We start from the raw sequence: 14,007 nt of genomic DNA on the forward strand, positions 1-14,007 counted from the left end.
TAAATATTTCGAGATTGATTTCTTATTTTCAATCTTTCTCATCCACACCTCACATACTCTCCCTCTTCTTCAATGTCTCTACTCAAACGGGCTCTTGCAGCCCTTTCTCTGCAACCATACAATCCAGTCTCTATCAAGGCTGAGGCTCATCCTTTTATCAATCCCGAAGGTTTTGTCGACTTTGGCCCCGATGACATTGAGAACCCTCGTAACTGGTCCATGGGTCGCCGAGTGCTTATTACTGTCGCCACTGTGTTCCTCGATATGGTGGGCACATTCTCTTCCAGCGCACCTACAGGATGTCTCCCCTCCATCGCCAATCATTTCGGAGTCTCGTTAGAAGTTGCGGGGCTGAATCTCACTCTTTTCGTACTCGGTTACTGCGCTGGCCCTCTCGCATTTGCTCCCCTAAGCGAGATCTACGGCAGACAGCATATCTTCACAATCACGTTTACCCTATACCTTGCATCTAGCTTCCTGTGTGCATTTGCCCCGAATCTCGCCAGTCTTCTTACCGGTCGCATGCTTGCTGGCATATTTGTTTCTGCACCTCTTAGCAATGGTCCAGCTGTTATCGCTGATATTTGGAGTCCAATCGAGATGGCAGTGGCCATGGCTGGTTTCGGAGCCGTCACATTCCTCGGACCCGCCCTCGGACCCATCACCGCCGGGTTTCTTGACATGGCTAAGGGTTGGAGATGGAGCTTTTACAGCCTACTATGGCTGGCGGTTGCAGGGTTCTTCGCAGCCTTCACTATTCCCGAAACTCATGCCCCGACAATATTGAGGCACAAAGCAGAGCGTATTCGTGTCGCCCAGATCCCGGGCTACGAGACAGTTCAGGCCGAATGCGAGACACAAGACAGGTCATTAAAAAACGTCTTCAAGATATCGCTCACGCGCCCTTGGATCATTCTTTTTGATCCGATCTCCTTCCTCATCGCCATATATGTGTCGGTTGTGTATACCCTTCTTTATATGCTCTTTTCTATCTATCCTATTGTCTTCCAGGAAAGACGCGGTTGGAATGCTGGAGTTGGTGCTCTGCCTTTGCTGGGAACATCAACTGGGGCATGTCTTGGCGGCGTGCTCGTATTTTTCGACACGATGCGTCAGATGAAACGGGCAGAGAAAGGAAAGGAAATCGTAGCAGAGCACCGCCTGCCGGTATCAATTGTCGGAGGGATCGGCTTCGCTGTATCCATGTTTTGGTTTGCTTGGACAGCAGAATTCGAGTAAGTAGCCATTTCCTTTACTACTGGACAATCCGCTAACAGAAAAAAGTTCAATTCACTGGTTTGTGCCAACACTAGCTGGCGTTGGGCTTGCATGCTCGAACCTGCTGCTCTTTGTTGGCTTCCTCAACTATCTGGTCGATACATATCTCGCATATGCCGCTTCAGCAATGGCAGCCAACACAATTCTACGCTCTGCGTGTGCAGCAACGGCGCCCCTTTTTACAACTAAAATGTTCCACACTCTGGGAGTTGGCGGCGGCGGAAGTGTCATTGGAGGAATGGCAACTATTCTGGCAGCGATACCGTTTCTGTTCTACAAGTATGGCAAAAGTATTAGAACGCGTAGCAAATTTGCCGCTGCTTCGGCGAAAAATCCTGATCCATTACCTTCGTCAATAGAAATGGATCAGGTGTGTGAAGAGGCTTTGACGACCAACGAATCGCTCAATAACCAAGCAGTTCCGGAAAAGTAGACCACTCAAGGGTTAGACACGGTGATAGTTAATTCATAACGACTTTCAGGTTGAAGTATCAAACTTCGGAAGAAGACTAATGCAATCGATTGGAGGTTTCCTGATTGTTTTTTAAATGTGACAGAAGGACAGAAAAGGAACCAGAAGATATTGTGGTGTGACACCATAGTCCTCCGAAGATTGGTTCAAACGATCACTGACAGTCCAAGAGAACCTTCCCCGTGGTCTTCCTACTCTCCAGAGCCAACTGTGCTTTGGCAGCTTCAGCAAGGGGGTAAATGCGATGAATAGTTGGCTGAACCTCTCCAGTAGCTACCATGTCAAAAAGCTCCGTAGAATACTTTTCAAAAAAGTCACGGTTGCTGATGTAAGTACTGACGAGTGGCCTCATCAAACGGACATTTTTCATCCCGAGTCTAAGAATGTTGAAGGGCGGAACAGGCCCGGACTGATGCACGTAGGTAGTCAGCATGGCATTTCTCGGAATAAAGATTTGAAATCTTGTAGTAACCTCAAGGGGAGGTATCTTACCGCGTTACAGAATGAGATAAGCTGACCATGCATGGCGATCATATCTAGATCTGAATCAAGCGTTGCGCGGCCGACACCATCAAAGATGACATCCACACCATGGCCAGCGGTGATGTCTTTGACCTTGGCTATCACATCATCTTTACTCGAGTTGACTGCCCACCCCGCCCCCTTCTCCAGGGCGATCGCGCACTTTTCTTCGGAACCCGCTGTTGCAATGATCTTTGCACCGACACGGTGCAACATCTGGACCATGAGGCCCCCCACGCCTCCTGCAGCAGCATGAACAAGCGTCCACTGTCCTTCCTTGACATCAGCTGCAGCGCGGATGAATGACCAAGCAGAGAGTCCTTGGAGTAGGATGGTGGCGGCCTGCTTAGTGGATATGCTGTCAGGTAGAATGACAACGGATGAAGCAGTAAGCCGTGTATACTGGCTGTAGCTACCAACTCCCGGCCCAGCCATGTAAGCCACCTTGGTACCTGGAGGATATCCCACAACCGAGCTATGAGCCGTTACAACCTCTCCTGCACCCTCACAACCCAAAGTGATAGGGAAGGTGGTGGTAGGGTAGAGGCCCTGACGAACGTAGATGTCATGGAAGTTGATACCTGAGAAGTGATTTCGGACGAGGACTTCCCCTTCGCCGAGACATGGCAATGGAATGTTTCTGAGTTCAAGGACATTGGCAGACCCGTTCTTCTCAATCTGAATGACCTGCATTGTATTGGTAGATACGCTCATTTTCAGTGAATGATTAAGGTGGTTGTAATGTGAAAATCTGAACTTGCTATGTTAGATCAGACCTGGCGGAGGATTGGCTGTAAAGTAGCTGTAGTCTAGCCTGAACTACATCTGCAATATTGACAAGATTGTCACTAATACTTGCCCTGTGGATAAGGCATGTTCAATGCAAGCGAAAACACAAGAGATGGCATATTACTAACGTTAGTCTGTACTCCGCCATAGAGAGATCCCAGCCATGCCGTATAGCAAATTCCAAAACCTCAGCATAAGATGATGACTGCATGAAAGACACAAGATGACCGGTTCGGCGCTTATTCATTCAACGGTGGTGGTGCGGAACTTGTCGCGGAACCCACGGGGGAACGACGGCCTGTTCTTATTAATCAATGTGGTACAATACAAAGAAGGAGTTGGTGGGGGTGTGTAATACTGGCTGTTGCATTATTCCCCGTGACTACACCTGATAAATGAATATGCACGTCAATAACTCCTTCTGGCTTTTGCCAAGGCGAGGTAGGGCTGGGATTGCAGACATCATCCATCATCATGTATATGCTGCATAGGTGTAGTGGATGTAGGTCCCATAGATCCTGTAAGACAACATGTCTCACTTGGGTTACTAAATCTGACACATGAAGCTGTCAAATCTCATAATACACAGCTCCCAAGCGTTAGGATTGAGAGACCTGCCTAATACTCTATAGTCAAGATGACTCCTTCGTCATGGTGTGTTTTGCCAACGTAGCTCAAAATCACAACATGTCAACACAACCTCCTCACCATGACAGTGATACCCTTGAATAAGCATCAGCTATTGCCTCCACTTTGTAACTTGGCCCTCCCATAGCCGACGTGGAGGCGATGTTTTGAGGGAATTTCTAAGGCAAGTGTTACGTACTTGTTCAGACACAGGACTTCTAGACCGCCGCCAGATGGAGAAGGTAACATTTGGACAAGCTATGCAGCTTATGCCCGACTAAGATCAGTGAGAAAGTAGACTTGTAAGATTCTGTCATCCAGGAAGCCCTCTGACAAGCCCGACTCCTGTGCAATCCTTCAGACGCTCAAGTCGTAGAGAGGGTATTCTTATGGGGATACTGTGTTGTGGTATAAGTGTTACAACTCAGCACGTAGGATGAGATAGATTCGACAAAACATTACAAACAATTTCAAAAGAAATCAACTTTCAAAACTCCTTCAACGCTTCAAAAATGGCAGTGCAGTCCAAGAATCTCAACGAGGAGGGTATGGCCGCATACCGCGGACCATCGCTGCAGCAACCTCATCGGGCCCGACAGGCCCTCAAAGATGCGTATGCCGGTCTGATCCCTCCTCTTCTGGGATTTTACTGTGGCATCACATCACCGAGCGTTGCACAGTACGCTGCAACGCTCGGTTATGATTTTGTCTGGATCGACTGGGAGCACTCTTCGTGCGGTGTTGAGACTATGACCTCTGTAGGTTTACTTTAGTTTGTGTAAAATACGTTTGCTTACAAATCAACAGATCGTCCAAACCGTCAGCTTCTTCAGTGAAGGCAAGAGTATGCCCTTTGTTCGGTATGTTTGAGCAACATAAGCCTAACATTTAATTATCACTGACACACTCAGACTCCCCGGCCACAACCACAAAGATGTTGCGTACGCTCTTGACGCCGGGGCCAGTGTTGTATTTCCTCAGGTAGACACTGTTGAACAGGCTCAAGCATGCGTTTCTGCTACCAAGTATGGTCTAAAGAACCGAGGCTCGCGATCAGCTCCGCCTTTTCGCTTAATCTCTGGTTTCACAGATCAGAAGGTAGACCAAAACCAGACACTTCATGAGAACTTGAATCGCCAAGCAGCTGTTCTGATTCAAATTGAGTCAGAGAAGGGAATCGATAACCTTGATGATATCCTTACTCAAGTTCCTGACATTGATGCTGTCTGGATTGGTGCCATGGACCTGAGAGTTTCCATGGGTTTTGAGAACATGTGGGGAGATGAGCCAAAGTTTCTGGCCGCTATTGCCAAGTATAACAGTATTCTGGCCAAGCATGATATGCCTGGTGCTGGTCTTGCAATAGGCCCACCAGAGGTCATGACTGAACGCTCCAAAGGTCGTGCGTTCATGATCGTGGGCAGTGACGTCCAAGCTATCATGGGTCAGAAAAAGGTCCTTCTCGACGCCAGAAGTCTGATGCCAAAAATCAATCCTTATGACCAGCGGCCCCCTACTCCACAAACTATCAAGACGGAGGGTATTGATAACGATCTTTATCTTCTTCCGAGAGACGAGGAGGAAACGAAGAGGTAAGTAACCACTGGTCGATATATGGAACAATCATTAACATCATTCTACAGGCTGGATGAACAGCACCGTTACATTGTTGAACTTTGCGATGGCTTCATTGTTAGCCCCATAATCCAGACAGATCGACTCCGGATGGTCGCTGATGTTGGAACTGGGTCAGGGTACGTTGGGAACCGCTAAACTTGACTTTTAGTGATATCTACTGACCGTTATTCTGTAGTGCTTGGTTGATCGACTTGGAATCCCGCCTACGAGCTCAAGGCGAATCAAACAAAACTACCTTTCACGGGTTTGACATTTCTGACCTCCAGTTCCCCACACTCTCCGGAGATCAGCACTCACGCTTCAATTTTAGCGTTCATGATGTCCGGAAACCGTTTCCTGAAGAGCACATTGGGAAATATGATCTGGTACACTTGAGGTTGCTTGTGTGGGCTCTGCCTGCCGATGATGTCGATGCCGTCGTCGCCAATCTTACTGCGCTTCTTAGTAAGTTGTTTCATTATAACGCAAGTGATCACAATTAACGTGTGATAGAGCCCGGTGGCTACTTGGCCTGGGATGAGGCCGCGTATGTCGACTCAGTCGATGCAGCCGGTACTCCAGAAGGCGTTCGTATTCACGATATCGTGGTGGACTTTATGAAGAAGAGAAACCTATTGGTCGAGTAAGTGATGAAGTCCATCGATTAGCTTATGGCAAGAATACTGATCTGCACAATAGCCTCCCCTCTGTCCTTCGCAAGTCATATGAGAAGGCTGGCCTAGATATGCAGCATAGCATCAGATACAGCTCACTGCAGCATCCTAAGCTCCAAGCGACCACCAACAAAATCATTGGAGACGGTGCCATGTCTGTTTTGCGCAACCTGATTCAAGAGGTACCAACTACGCCAGAACAGGTGAAGCTGAATGAGGAGATGAAATCTCTGATTGCTTCTTATCCGACCACACAACAATTGATGAAATGGCAGTGCTGCCTGCAGTCGGTTGTCGCTAGGTGTCCTCAGAAGCTGCCACCTCGTGAGCCGTCGGTGACCATTACAAATGGGGTCACTACAAACGGAGCTACTACCAATGGCACGATTACCAACGGTATCAAAGCGAACGGTGCTACAGTGAACGGATCCCATACCAATGGCGTAAAGGCGAATGGTACGCATGAGAACGACGCGACCACTGATCGTCTCGCTGTCAAAAAGTTGGAGCGAGGCAAATCATTTAGTAACCCAAGCTCACCTGAAAGCATGGCCCTCAAGGCCATGGTCACCCTCAACAGGTACCGCATGAGTTACAAGAATGACTGGGACCTCCCAAAAGCCATCTCCTCTCTTCGTCCTTTCTTGGAGAAGGCAATCCGCGACAAAGAGCCTATCCGCCTTGTCTTGCCCGCATTCCCTTTCAAATCGTCTAACAGGACTGCAAAGGTGCTTGGTGCTGACCCTGATGATGCCGAGCGTATCTCCCTCTTGCACCTTGACGGTTTGTGCAAGGCTCTTGAAGAGGCCACCAAGCTGAAAGTCGATCTACTGATTACTTCAGATGGTGTCATGTACAATGGTAAGAATGTTCTTCATTTACTCAGCAATCTCAAGACTAACACGTCACAGATCTCCTTGGTATAAGTGATGAAGAAGTATGGAGATACGGCGAAGGGATCCGAAGAATTGCCAAAGAAGAGGGCTGCAGTCACATCTCCTTCAATCGATTGGGCGCGGTCATTTCACATGAAGTGGACTCCACAGCCAGCCTCGACGAGTATCTGAGGGATGCTCCGGGTTACCGGCGACAACTTGAGGACTTGCTTCCAAATGGCTTCGATCCAGCCCAAGAGATCAAGACCAATCATGATGTCAAGTTGACGTATCTGGGGTACAAAAGGTTTTTGGATCTGGAGATGCAGAACGCTGCCCCTGACGACTCCAACCTTTCACTCAGGGACCGCAAAGCCATCACTGCTAAGAACATGATCAAACGTGGCAAGGTCAGTCTCAAACGACAAATCCTATGGATATACAATACTAACTCTAAGAACAGGCTTATGCGGAGGCCATTCGGAACGCGTATCCCAACGCAATCAGGTTGTCTATCCATGAGTCTGATGATGTCAACAAGATCTCAATTGCCATTCTTCCACTTGCATCTGGCAACCCCATGACTCCATGGCACGGCGCACTTGTTCGTGCTGTGAATGGCGATCTGACCATGAGTCATGCTCTGAACGTGTCGGCTCTCAAGTACGACCTTGTATATGAGCACGGCAAGCCCTCGTACTTCAGAGAAAGGTCACCTTTATTCTCCTGGGCAGGAATGGACTTGTCTTTTACCTATATGTATCCCACAGGTATCATTGTGCGACCCGCCCATGAAAACCTGAAGTATTCTCTACAGGACATCGACATGGCCAAGTTTCGAGCGCTCTCCGAGCAGTGCTCCCCAGTCGTGTTGCGTGGTTTCCAAGACACCAAGAAGAAGCCAATCTTCGTTTCCAAAGCCAAAGAAATGGGAACAATACTGCCTTGGAAGGAGGGTGACATAATGGTTGTCAAGGATCAAATGAATGATGCCTCAGACTCTAATGTCACGACTACGAATGAGGCTATGCCTATGCATTATGACGGTATGTTCAAACTTGTGAAAGTCAAGGATGAACAGGGCCATGAGACAGTTACCTCAGACCCGCCTCTGCTTCAATATTTTGTTTGTCAGGCAACTACGGGCAACAACCAGGGTTTCACTCTCTTTGCCTCGTCTCATCTTTTCTCCCGTTACCTTCCAGACAAGTACCCAATCGACGACCTTCGCAAGGTCAGGTGGACTTGTCATAGTGGCGGGTACTTTGATCACCATGTGCCTAGCTTGCCCCTAGTTGTCTCTCATCCAGTCGACGCCCGGCCCTGTATCCGCTGGCATGAACCTTGGCCCAAGACGGAGACCAAATATGGTGATGCTAGCATCACTATTGACAATGGTGACCAGGCTCTTGTTGCTCTCGTGGATTCCCTTCTGTATGATGAGCGTGTCTGTCTTCGCTTTGCATGGGAGGAAGGCGATGTTATGGTAAATGATAATATGGAAATGTTGCACACAAGAACTGCATTCGAACGTGGTGCAGCACGGGAGCTGTGGAGAATTCATGTCAGTTAAGTGACGGATATTGGATTTATGTGTTTTTCTTAGGGGGCGGTACTGAAAGAAGTCTGAAAATATGGGAAAGTAGTAAAAGTATAAGTCATGTTTACACGTTTTCTTCAATTGGCCAGTTTCATTTTTATTAGCATTAAGGCTATCTCATAGATCAACTGATGCTACTCTACTTCTGAGGCTCAAATGGTGGAACAAACATTATGATGTACTCGTTGGCTAGCCGGGAGGGGGTGCCAACTAAGCAAGCTTAGTTGGCCACAAAAGTATGAGACAAGGCGAAAAGTGTGAGACAACCCCGCACAGGCTGCTGTCGCAAAATCATGACTTTTGCCCGCCAAAACCAATGATTTCTAGGACATCAATCAGTAAAAAAGTCATATATCACGTCCATCAAAATTATGCCCTCACAATCAAATCTGAGAGCTGCTCAGGCCGTTGTTCTTTCACGCCAGCGACTTCGCCGCGGTCTCAATCGTGATGCTGCCGGCCGCCGAAAGAAGCCACTGACTCTTCGTGCTGCTGAAGCTCGATATGCCGGCTCTGCTCGTGCATCTATCGGCCGCATCGTCAAGAGACTTGAGGCTGCGAATACCGTAGATTATGAGGATGTTGTCGATCCTAAGATGGGGCGCCCGCGGCAACTCACGGATGAGGAAGAAGAAGCTATCGTGTGTTATATCATCTGGATGGAAAAGTCAGGCCTGCCTGCCTCCAAGTGGGAAATAGAAGATGCAGCACTTACTCTGCGGCGCCGCCGTGATCCTGATGCGAGACCTGTGAGCAAGATGTGGTACTCTCGCTTCCGCGATGATCATCCTGAGCTTGCGAAATCGATATTGAAGTCGAGAGAAGCTTCGCGTGCCGAATATGAGGAAGGCGGCGTTGATGATACGAAGGAGTGGTTCCAACGCCTCAGCGATGTGATGACGAAGTACAATATCGGTGCATCAGAGACCTGGAATGCAGATGAAGCAGGAGTTAGAGTCGGAATGCTACGAGATAAGATGGAATGCCTCGTTGTACGCACCAAGAAGAAGTCAGCAACAGAGGTATTTTCTCCGCAAGATCGCGAGACTTGCACAGTCATCGGCTCAGGCAACGCAGCCGGCGCAACAACGCCCCCTGGCTGATCTTCAAGTCGTTGCCAACGCTTGAGTGGGCGTTCATTGAAGGCGATCCTGATATGCGCTTCGCTCAGTCAGACTCGGCATTCTCAAGTGCGGCGATAACGCTCGAGTGGGCGAAGCACTTCAACCGATGCTCGTGGGAGAAATCTGCTACTGTACAGAAACGTCAGCTTGATTTTTGAAGAGTGGTTTGGGTGTAATGAGCACCTTCAGGATACAAATAACCGCTTGGTTACTCACGATATGCCTCCCGCGGCGAGGCCTGATGATGAGGCTGTATGGCGGCTGCTCGTTATCGACGGCTTCACAGGCCACGGCTCATTCGAATTACGAGAATATATGATAAAGTTCAATATTCTCGTAGCATTTCTTCCGCCTCATTCAACGCATATACTCCAGCCAATGGATGTAGGCGTATTTCAATTCTCTGAAGGAAGCGCATCAGAAGAAGCTTCGTGAGGCGTTGCGGAAGGGAAATCTTACCTTTGGCCGGCGTGCCTTTGCAGGAGCTTTTCAGGTATGTGCCTTCTTAATCAGCCTTCACCGAAAAAGGCCCCTTTTCTCACCAAAATCAGGAGATCTTTAATGAAGGCTTCACTGCCGCTCACATCATCTCGGGCTTCCAAAAACGGGCATCTACCCTCCCACAGACCGACCTGCCATAGAATATCTTCTCAGGAAGCAGCTCAAGAAGAAGAAGACCTTCACGCCTGCTCATTTCTCACTTCTTCCCTCAGATATGCGATTTCACGCCGCTTCCAGCACCGCCGAGACCATCGGCGAGCGATATCACGATATCCTCAGTTCTCCTACGCTCGCAGGGCTCCGGCACATTCGCAACATCGTTCATGAAGCTGTGGTGCTTGAGGATGTTATCAAAAAGTACGTGGATGATCGAAGAACTCGCATCGAAAAGCGGTATCACGAGAGAAAGCGAGGCCGCCGCGCAAAGACTGTCTCTGACCTTATTCCTACAGTATCGCTGCAAGATCTGCGAGATCAACAAGAGGAGGCTATCGCCGACGATAAGAAGAAGCAACATAAGCAGGGTATACGATTCACACGATCTGTCATCATCAAGGAGATGAACCGCCTCAAGGATGAGTGGCGAGAGAATAAAGAAGTTATCGTCAACGGCATACCAAAGAGGCTGCAGTTCAAGCAGTGGTTGGAGCACACAGGGAAGCAATATGACTATTTATCTATGGATACACAGCGTTCACAAATGACTCAAGCACTGAAAGAAGAGACTGACGGCTATATGATAGATACACAACTCCCTGATGATGTGCGTGAAGCTATCCGCAAGGCACAGTATGCCGCGAAGCCCCTCAGCGCCGTTGATCTCACCGGCCTCCCTCACAGTGATGATACGGTCACTTTCAACCTCACACAAGCACACGAGCACGAGGAAATGGATGAAGAAGACGAGATTCTTCCTGTAATTGAAGTCGCCGGCGGCAGCGAAGTCGAGATGCCCTCATCGCCGCCCTGTGCACCTGACTCTGAGTCATCACTACCTACACTTCCCTCAACTCCTTGTCCCTATCAACACCACACGCAGCTTCATGAGTCACTTCGTGATATCATCAGGGGAATAAGAACGGCACAAGAAGATAGCCTTATTGGCTAAGAAAACAGATATACGGCACATTTTGGCAGGGAAGCTGTTTCCCTTGCCAGAGCATCACCAGAGCCGTCGCAGTCATTTCTCCCACTCTGAAATAGCCAATAAATCAATAGAAGCTTCAAACTACGCCTTTTCATCAGTTTGAGCCTATTTTGACAAGATTTGAGTGTCATTTGATTGAAAAAAAATGGTATTTTGGTGCAAATCACGCCAAGTGGGCATCTTCCGGGATGTCTCACACTTTTCGCCTTGTCTCATACTTTTGTGGCCAACTAAGCTTGCTTAGTTGGCACCCCCTCCCGGCTAGCCAACGAGTACTAAGAGATAGTGATGCCACTATTCAGTATAAGCTGACGGTTTCCATCTCCGTATCTCAACGGGAGGCGCTCGGGGTTTTATTTCCCCTCTTTTACTATTTGTTAGATCTAGCAACAGAGTTATCTAGAGTTGTTAATATTTGCGCCACCATTGATCCGCCTGCGGGGTATTGTCATCATCTTGATATTGTTTGTTTAGCTGAGTACAAATGCAACGACACCCCAACATTCCAAATACCAAACTACCCAGAATAACCCAAATCCACTGCATCAACTTACGATTATTTCCCCCTTATCTTGACAACTTGAGATGGCTTCCTCTGTCGCTCTCATTTTCGGTGCTGGATCTAACGTCGGAGCCAGCGTGGCCAAAGCCTTTCTGGCAGAAGGATACAAAGTTGCTTTGGCCTCACGATCTCAAAACCCCGAAACTTCAACAGAAACTGAGCTTCACATTCCCACAGACTGTAGCGATACTGACTCTGTACTGAGTGCTTTCGCAAAGACCAAGAGTGAATTTGGGGTTCCCAACGTTGTTATTTACAATAGTTAGTCGTCGGTCTCCAAATCTGATGCAGTATCGCTTACTTGAGATAGCTTACGCTGGTCAATGGAACAGCGCAGACAATATTTTCGAAGTCCCTTTGGATCATTTCGCGAGTAGCACCGTGGTCAACATCATCAGCGTCTATGCAGCAGCCCAAGAAGCTGTCAAAGGCTGGGTCGACCTTCCCCCTCCAACTAAACCGACCTTCATCTTAACTGGCAATTGCGCAAACGTTGCTCCTCTCCCGGTCATCATGACTTTGAGTGTCGGCAAGGCGGGGACTGCGAACCTGATTGAGATGGCATCTAAGAGCTACAAGGATAAAGGCTACAGGTAAACGACTGGGCTCGATCGAGATCAGAACAGTGCTGACTCCAGCAACAGATTTTACTACACTGACGAAAGGCTTGGAGATGGGACTCCTATGTGGAATGGTGCTACGGCAGAAGGACACGCTCGGCTCTATGTCGAGCTAGCTAAGGATGAGCCACGAGAGTGGTATCAGACATTTGTTTCTGGTCTGGGATACAGAAAGTTGCCTGTTCCCAAGATTGACTAAAATTGATTTGGGACAGGCCCGCACAGCACACATCACGATTACTTGGAAGGTATGAATGTTACTTGGCCAGAGTATGTATTAAGTAGAATTTATATACGTGTGAACGATATAGGTGATAACTTCCTCAATCCTCACAAACAGGTACTTCAAGTACCTTGATTAACCCCTCAACTCTTTCACAAACTAGTCGCTACCAAGAGCGTCCAGTCTATGAACACTGTAGCGATGCGCTTAGCAAGACTTGACGGAAGAGTACTTGCAAGACTTGCTGGGACCAGAGCCAATCTTCTTGGGCTCGTTACCAGGGGTGGTACCCTTGTACTCAACGCAGATGTCCTTGACGGAAGAAGCACAAGTACCAGTGATGGTGGAGACGTCACCCTTGTTGGAGTTGATACCAGTCAGGACCTTTCCGTTGTAGGCCTTGACGTTCTTGACGACAACGTTGCGAGTGCCCATCTTCTTGCAGTTACCGCAAGATCGGTAAAGCTTACCGAAGTCAACAACGGTGAAGCCGTCGATGGTGACGGTACCGAGACCGTTGTGCTGGATGACCTTGTCTTCAGCACCAGTGGCACCACCGCCCTTGATGAGAGCGTTACCGTCACCCTTGAGGGAGAGAGCATCCTCGCAGACCTTCTTCCACCAGACGTTCTCGATGGTGCAAGAGCCCTCGCAGTGAATACCCTCGATCTGGTCGGCGCCAATGATGGCGTTCTTGAGGGTGGCACCGTTCTTGAGGATGAAGACGGCGTCCTTGTCGCCACCCTCAACCTGGCCAGTGCACTTGACGCCACGGCCGTAGGTCTTCATGCCACCGTCGAAGGTGCCGGAGACGTACTGGACACTCTTGTAGGTGACGGAGCCCTTGGAAGCGGGAATGGGGAAAGAAGCACGCTTCTCGAGAGCGCCCATGGTGTTGGGGGTGGCATTGCCCTGGGGAGTGGCGATGACGGTGGAGGCGAAAAGGCCGGCGAAGACGATGGAGAACTTCATTTTGATGGTGTTGTTTGTTGTTGTTGTTGTTGTAAAGAGTGTTGAGGTTGTGTTGAAAAACGAGAGTATAAACCACCTGGGTTAATGATTGTAATAAGTTGGATGTTTGAAAGGACGAGTTGGAACTGAGGAGGGAAGAGACTGGAGAGCAGAGATGCTTTTGACTTTATATAAGAAAGATTCAAGGTAATCGAGTCTCCTCTCCTACGATTTATGAGATTCAATCTACCTAGACCCTGGTAAGTTGGTGTTTCAGATCACATACAAGGGTGTTGTCGACTTGGGTTGAGTTATGATTGGAGGAATAATCTTTAACTGGGCCGAATCTAGAGTGCGTTCATGCTAACTCGGCCCTGCCTGTTGTGATTGATTATACGGAGCATTGAAACGATTGTCCTTTTTGA

The 14,007-nt window shown here is 48.6% G+C and overlaps 7 protein-coding genes across 7 annotated transcripts; 5 read left to right on the plus strand and 2 right to left on the minus strand.

Moving 5' to 3' along the window:
- Positions 1-72: 72 nt before the first annotated feature.
- FPOAC1_002495 (uncharacterized protein) lies at positions 73-1,711 on the plus strand (the record flags this gene model as incomplete). Its single annotated transcript, XM_044847074.1, has 2 exons — positions 73-1,235; positions 1,285-1,711. 2 exons carry the CDS (start codon positions 73-75, stop codon positions 1,709-1,711), a joined length of 1,590 nt encoding a protein of 529 aa, XP_044712990.1.
- Positions 1,712-1,904: 193 nt separating this feature from the next.
- On the minus strand, positions 1,905-2,986 carry FPOAC1_002496 (uncharacterized protein; the record flags this gene model as incomplete). The annotated part of the gene is made up of 2 exons (XM_044847075.1): positions 1,905-2,159; positions 2,243-2,986. 2 exons carry the CDS (start codon positions 2,984-2,986, stop codon positions 1,905-1,907), a joined length of 999 nt encoding a protein of 332 aa, XP_044712991.1.
- Positions 2,987-4,200: 1,214 nt separating this feature from the next.
- FPOAC1_002497 (uncharacterized protein) lies at positions 4,201-8,427 on the plus strand (the record flags this gene model as incomplete). The annotated part of the gene is made up of 9 exons (XM_044847076.1): positions 4,201-4,446; positions 4,496-4,548; positions 4,600-5,280; positions 5,332-5,442; positions 5,502-5,770; positions 5,819-5,948; positions 6,005-6,840; positions 6,891-7,264; positions 7,318-8,427. The coding sequence occupies 9 exons, from the start codon at positions 4,201-4,203 to the stop codon at positions 8,425-8,427; spliced, it is 3,810 nt and encodes a 1,269-aa protein (XP_044712992.1).
- A 398-nt stretch (positions 8,428-8,825) lies between these two features.
- FPOAC1_002498 (uncharacterized protein) lies at positions 8,826-10,219 on the plus strand (the record flags this gene model as incomplete). Its single annotated transcript, XM_044847077.1, has 5 exons — positions 8,826-9,476; positions 9,566-9,709; positions 9,768-9,914; positions 9,967-10,071; positions 10,130-10,219. The coding sequence occupies 5 exons, from the start codon at positions 8,826-8,828 to the stop codon at positions 10,217-10,219; spliced, it is 1,137 nt and encodes a 378-aa protein (XP_044712993.1).
- A 74-nt stretch (positions 10,220-10,293) lies between these two features.
- Positions 10,294-11,187, plus strand: FPOAC1_002499 (uncharacterized protein; the record flags this gene model as incomplete). Its single annotated transcript, XM_044847078.1, has 1 exon — positions 10,294-11,187. The coding sequence occupies one exon, from the start codon at positions 10,294-10,296 to the stop codon at positions 11,185-11,187; it is 894 nt and encodes a 297-aa protein (XP_044712994.1).
- Positions 11,188-11,811: 624 nt separating this feature from the next.
- On the plus strand, positions 11,812-12,607 carry FPOAC1_002500 (uncharacterized protein; the record flags this gene model as incomplete). The annotated part of the gene is made up of 3 exons (XM_044847079.1): positions 11,812-12,049; positions 12,099-12,381; positions 12,433-12,607. The coding sequence occupies 3 exons, from the start codon at positions 11,812-11,814 to the stop codon at positions 12,605-12,607; spliced, it is 696 nt and encodes a 231-aa protein (XP_044712995.1).
- A 231-nt stretch (positions 12,608-12,838) lies between these two features.
- On the minus strand, positions 12,839-13,603 carry FPOAC1_002501 (uncharacterized protein; the record flags this gene model as incomplete). The annotated part of the gene is made up of 1 exon (XM_044847080.1): positions 12,839-13,603. The coding sequence occupies one exon, from the start codon at positions 13,601-13,603 to the stop codon at positions 12,839-12,841; it is 765 nt and encodes a 254-aa protein (XP_044712996.1).
- Between the last annotated feature and the right edge of the window lie 404 nt (positions 13,604-14,007).

Source organism: Fusarium poae, chromosome 1, assembly GCF_019609905.1.
Source record: "Fusarium poae strain DAOMC 252244 chromosome 1, whole genome shotgun sequence".
Lineage (NCBI taxonomy): Eukaryota > Fungi > Ascomycota > Sordariomycetes > Hypocreales > Nectriaceae > Fusarium > Fusarium poae.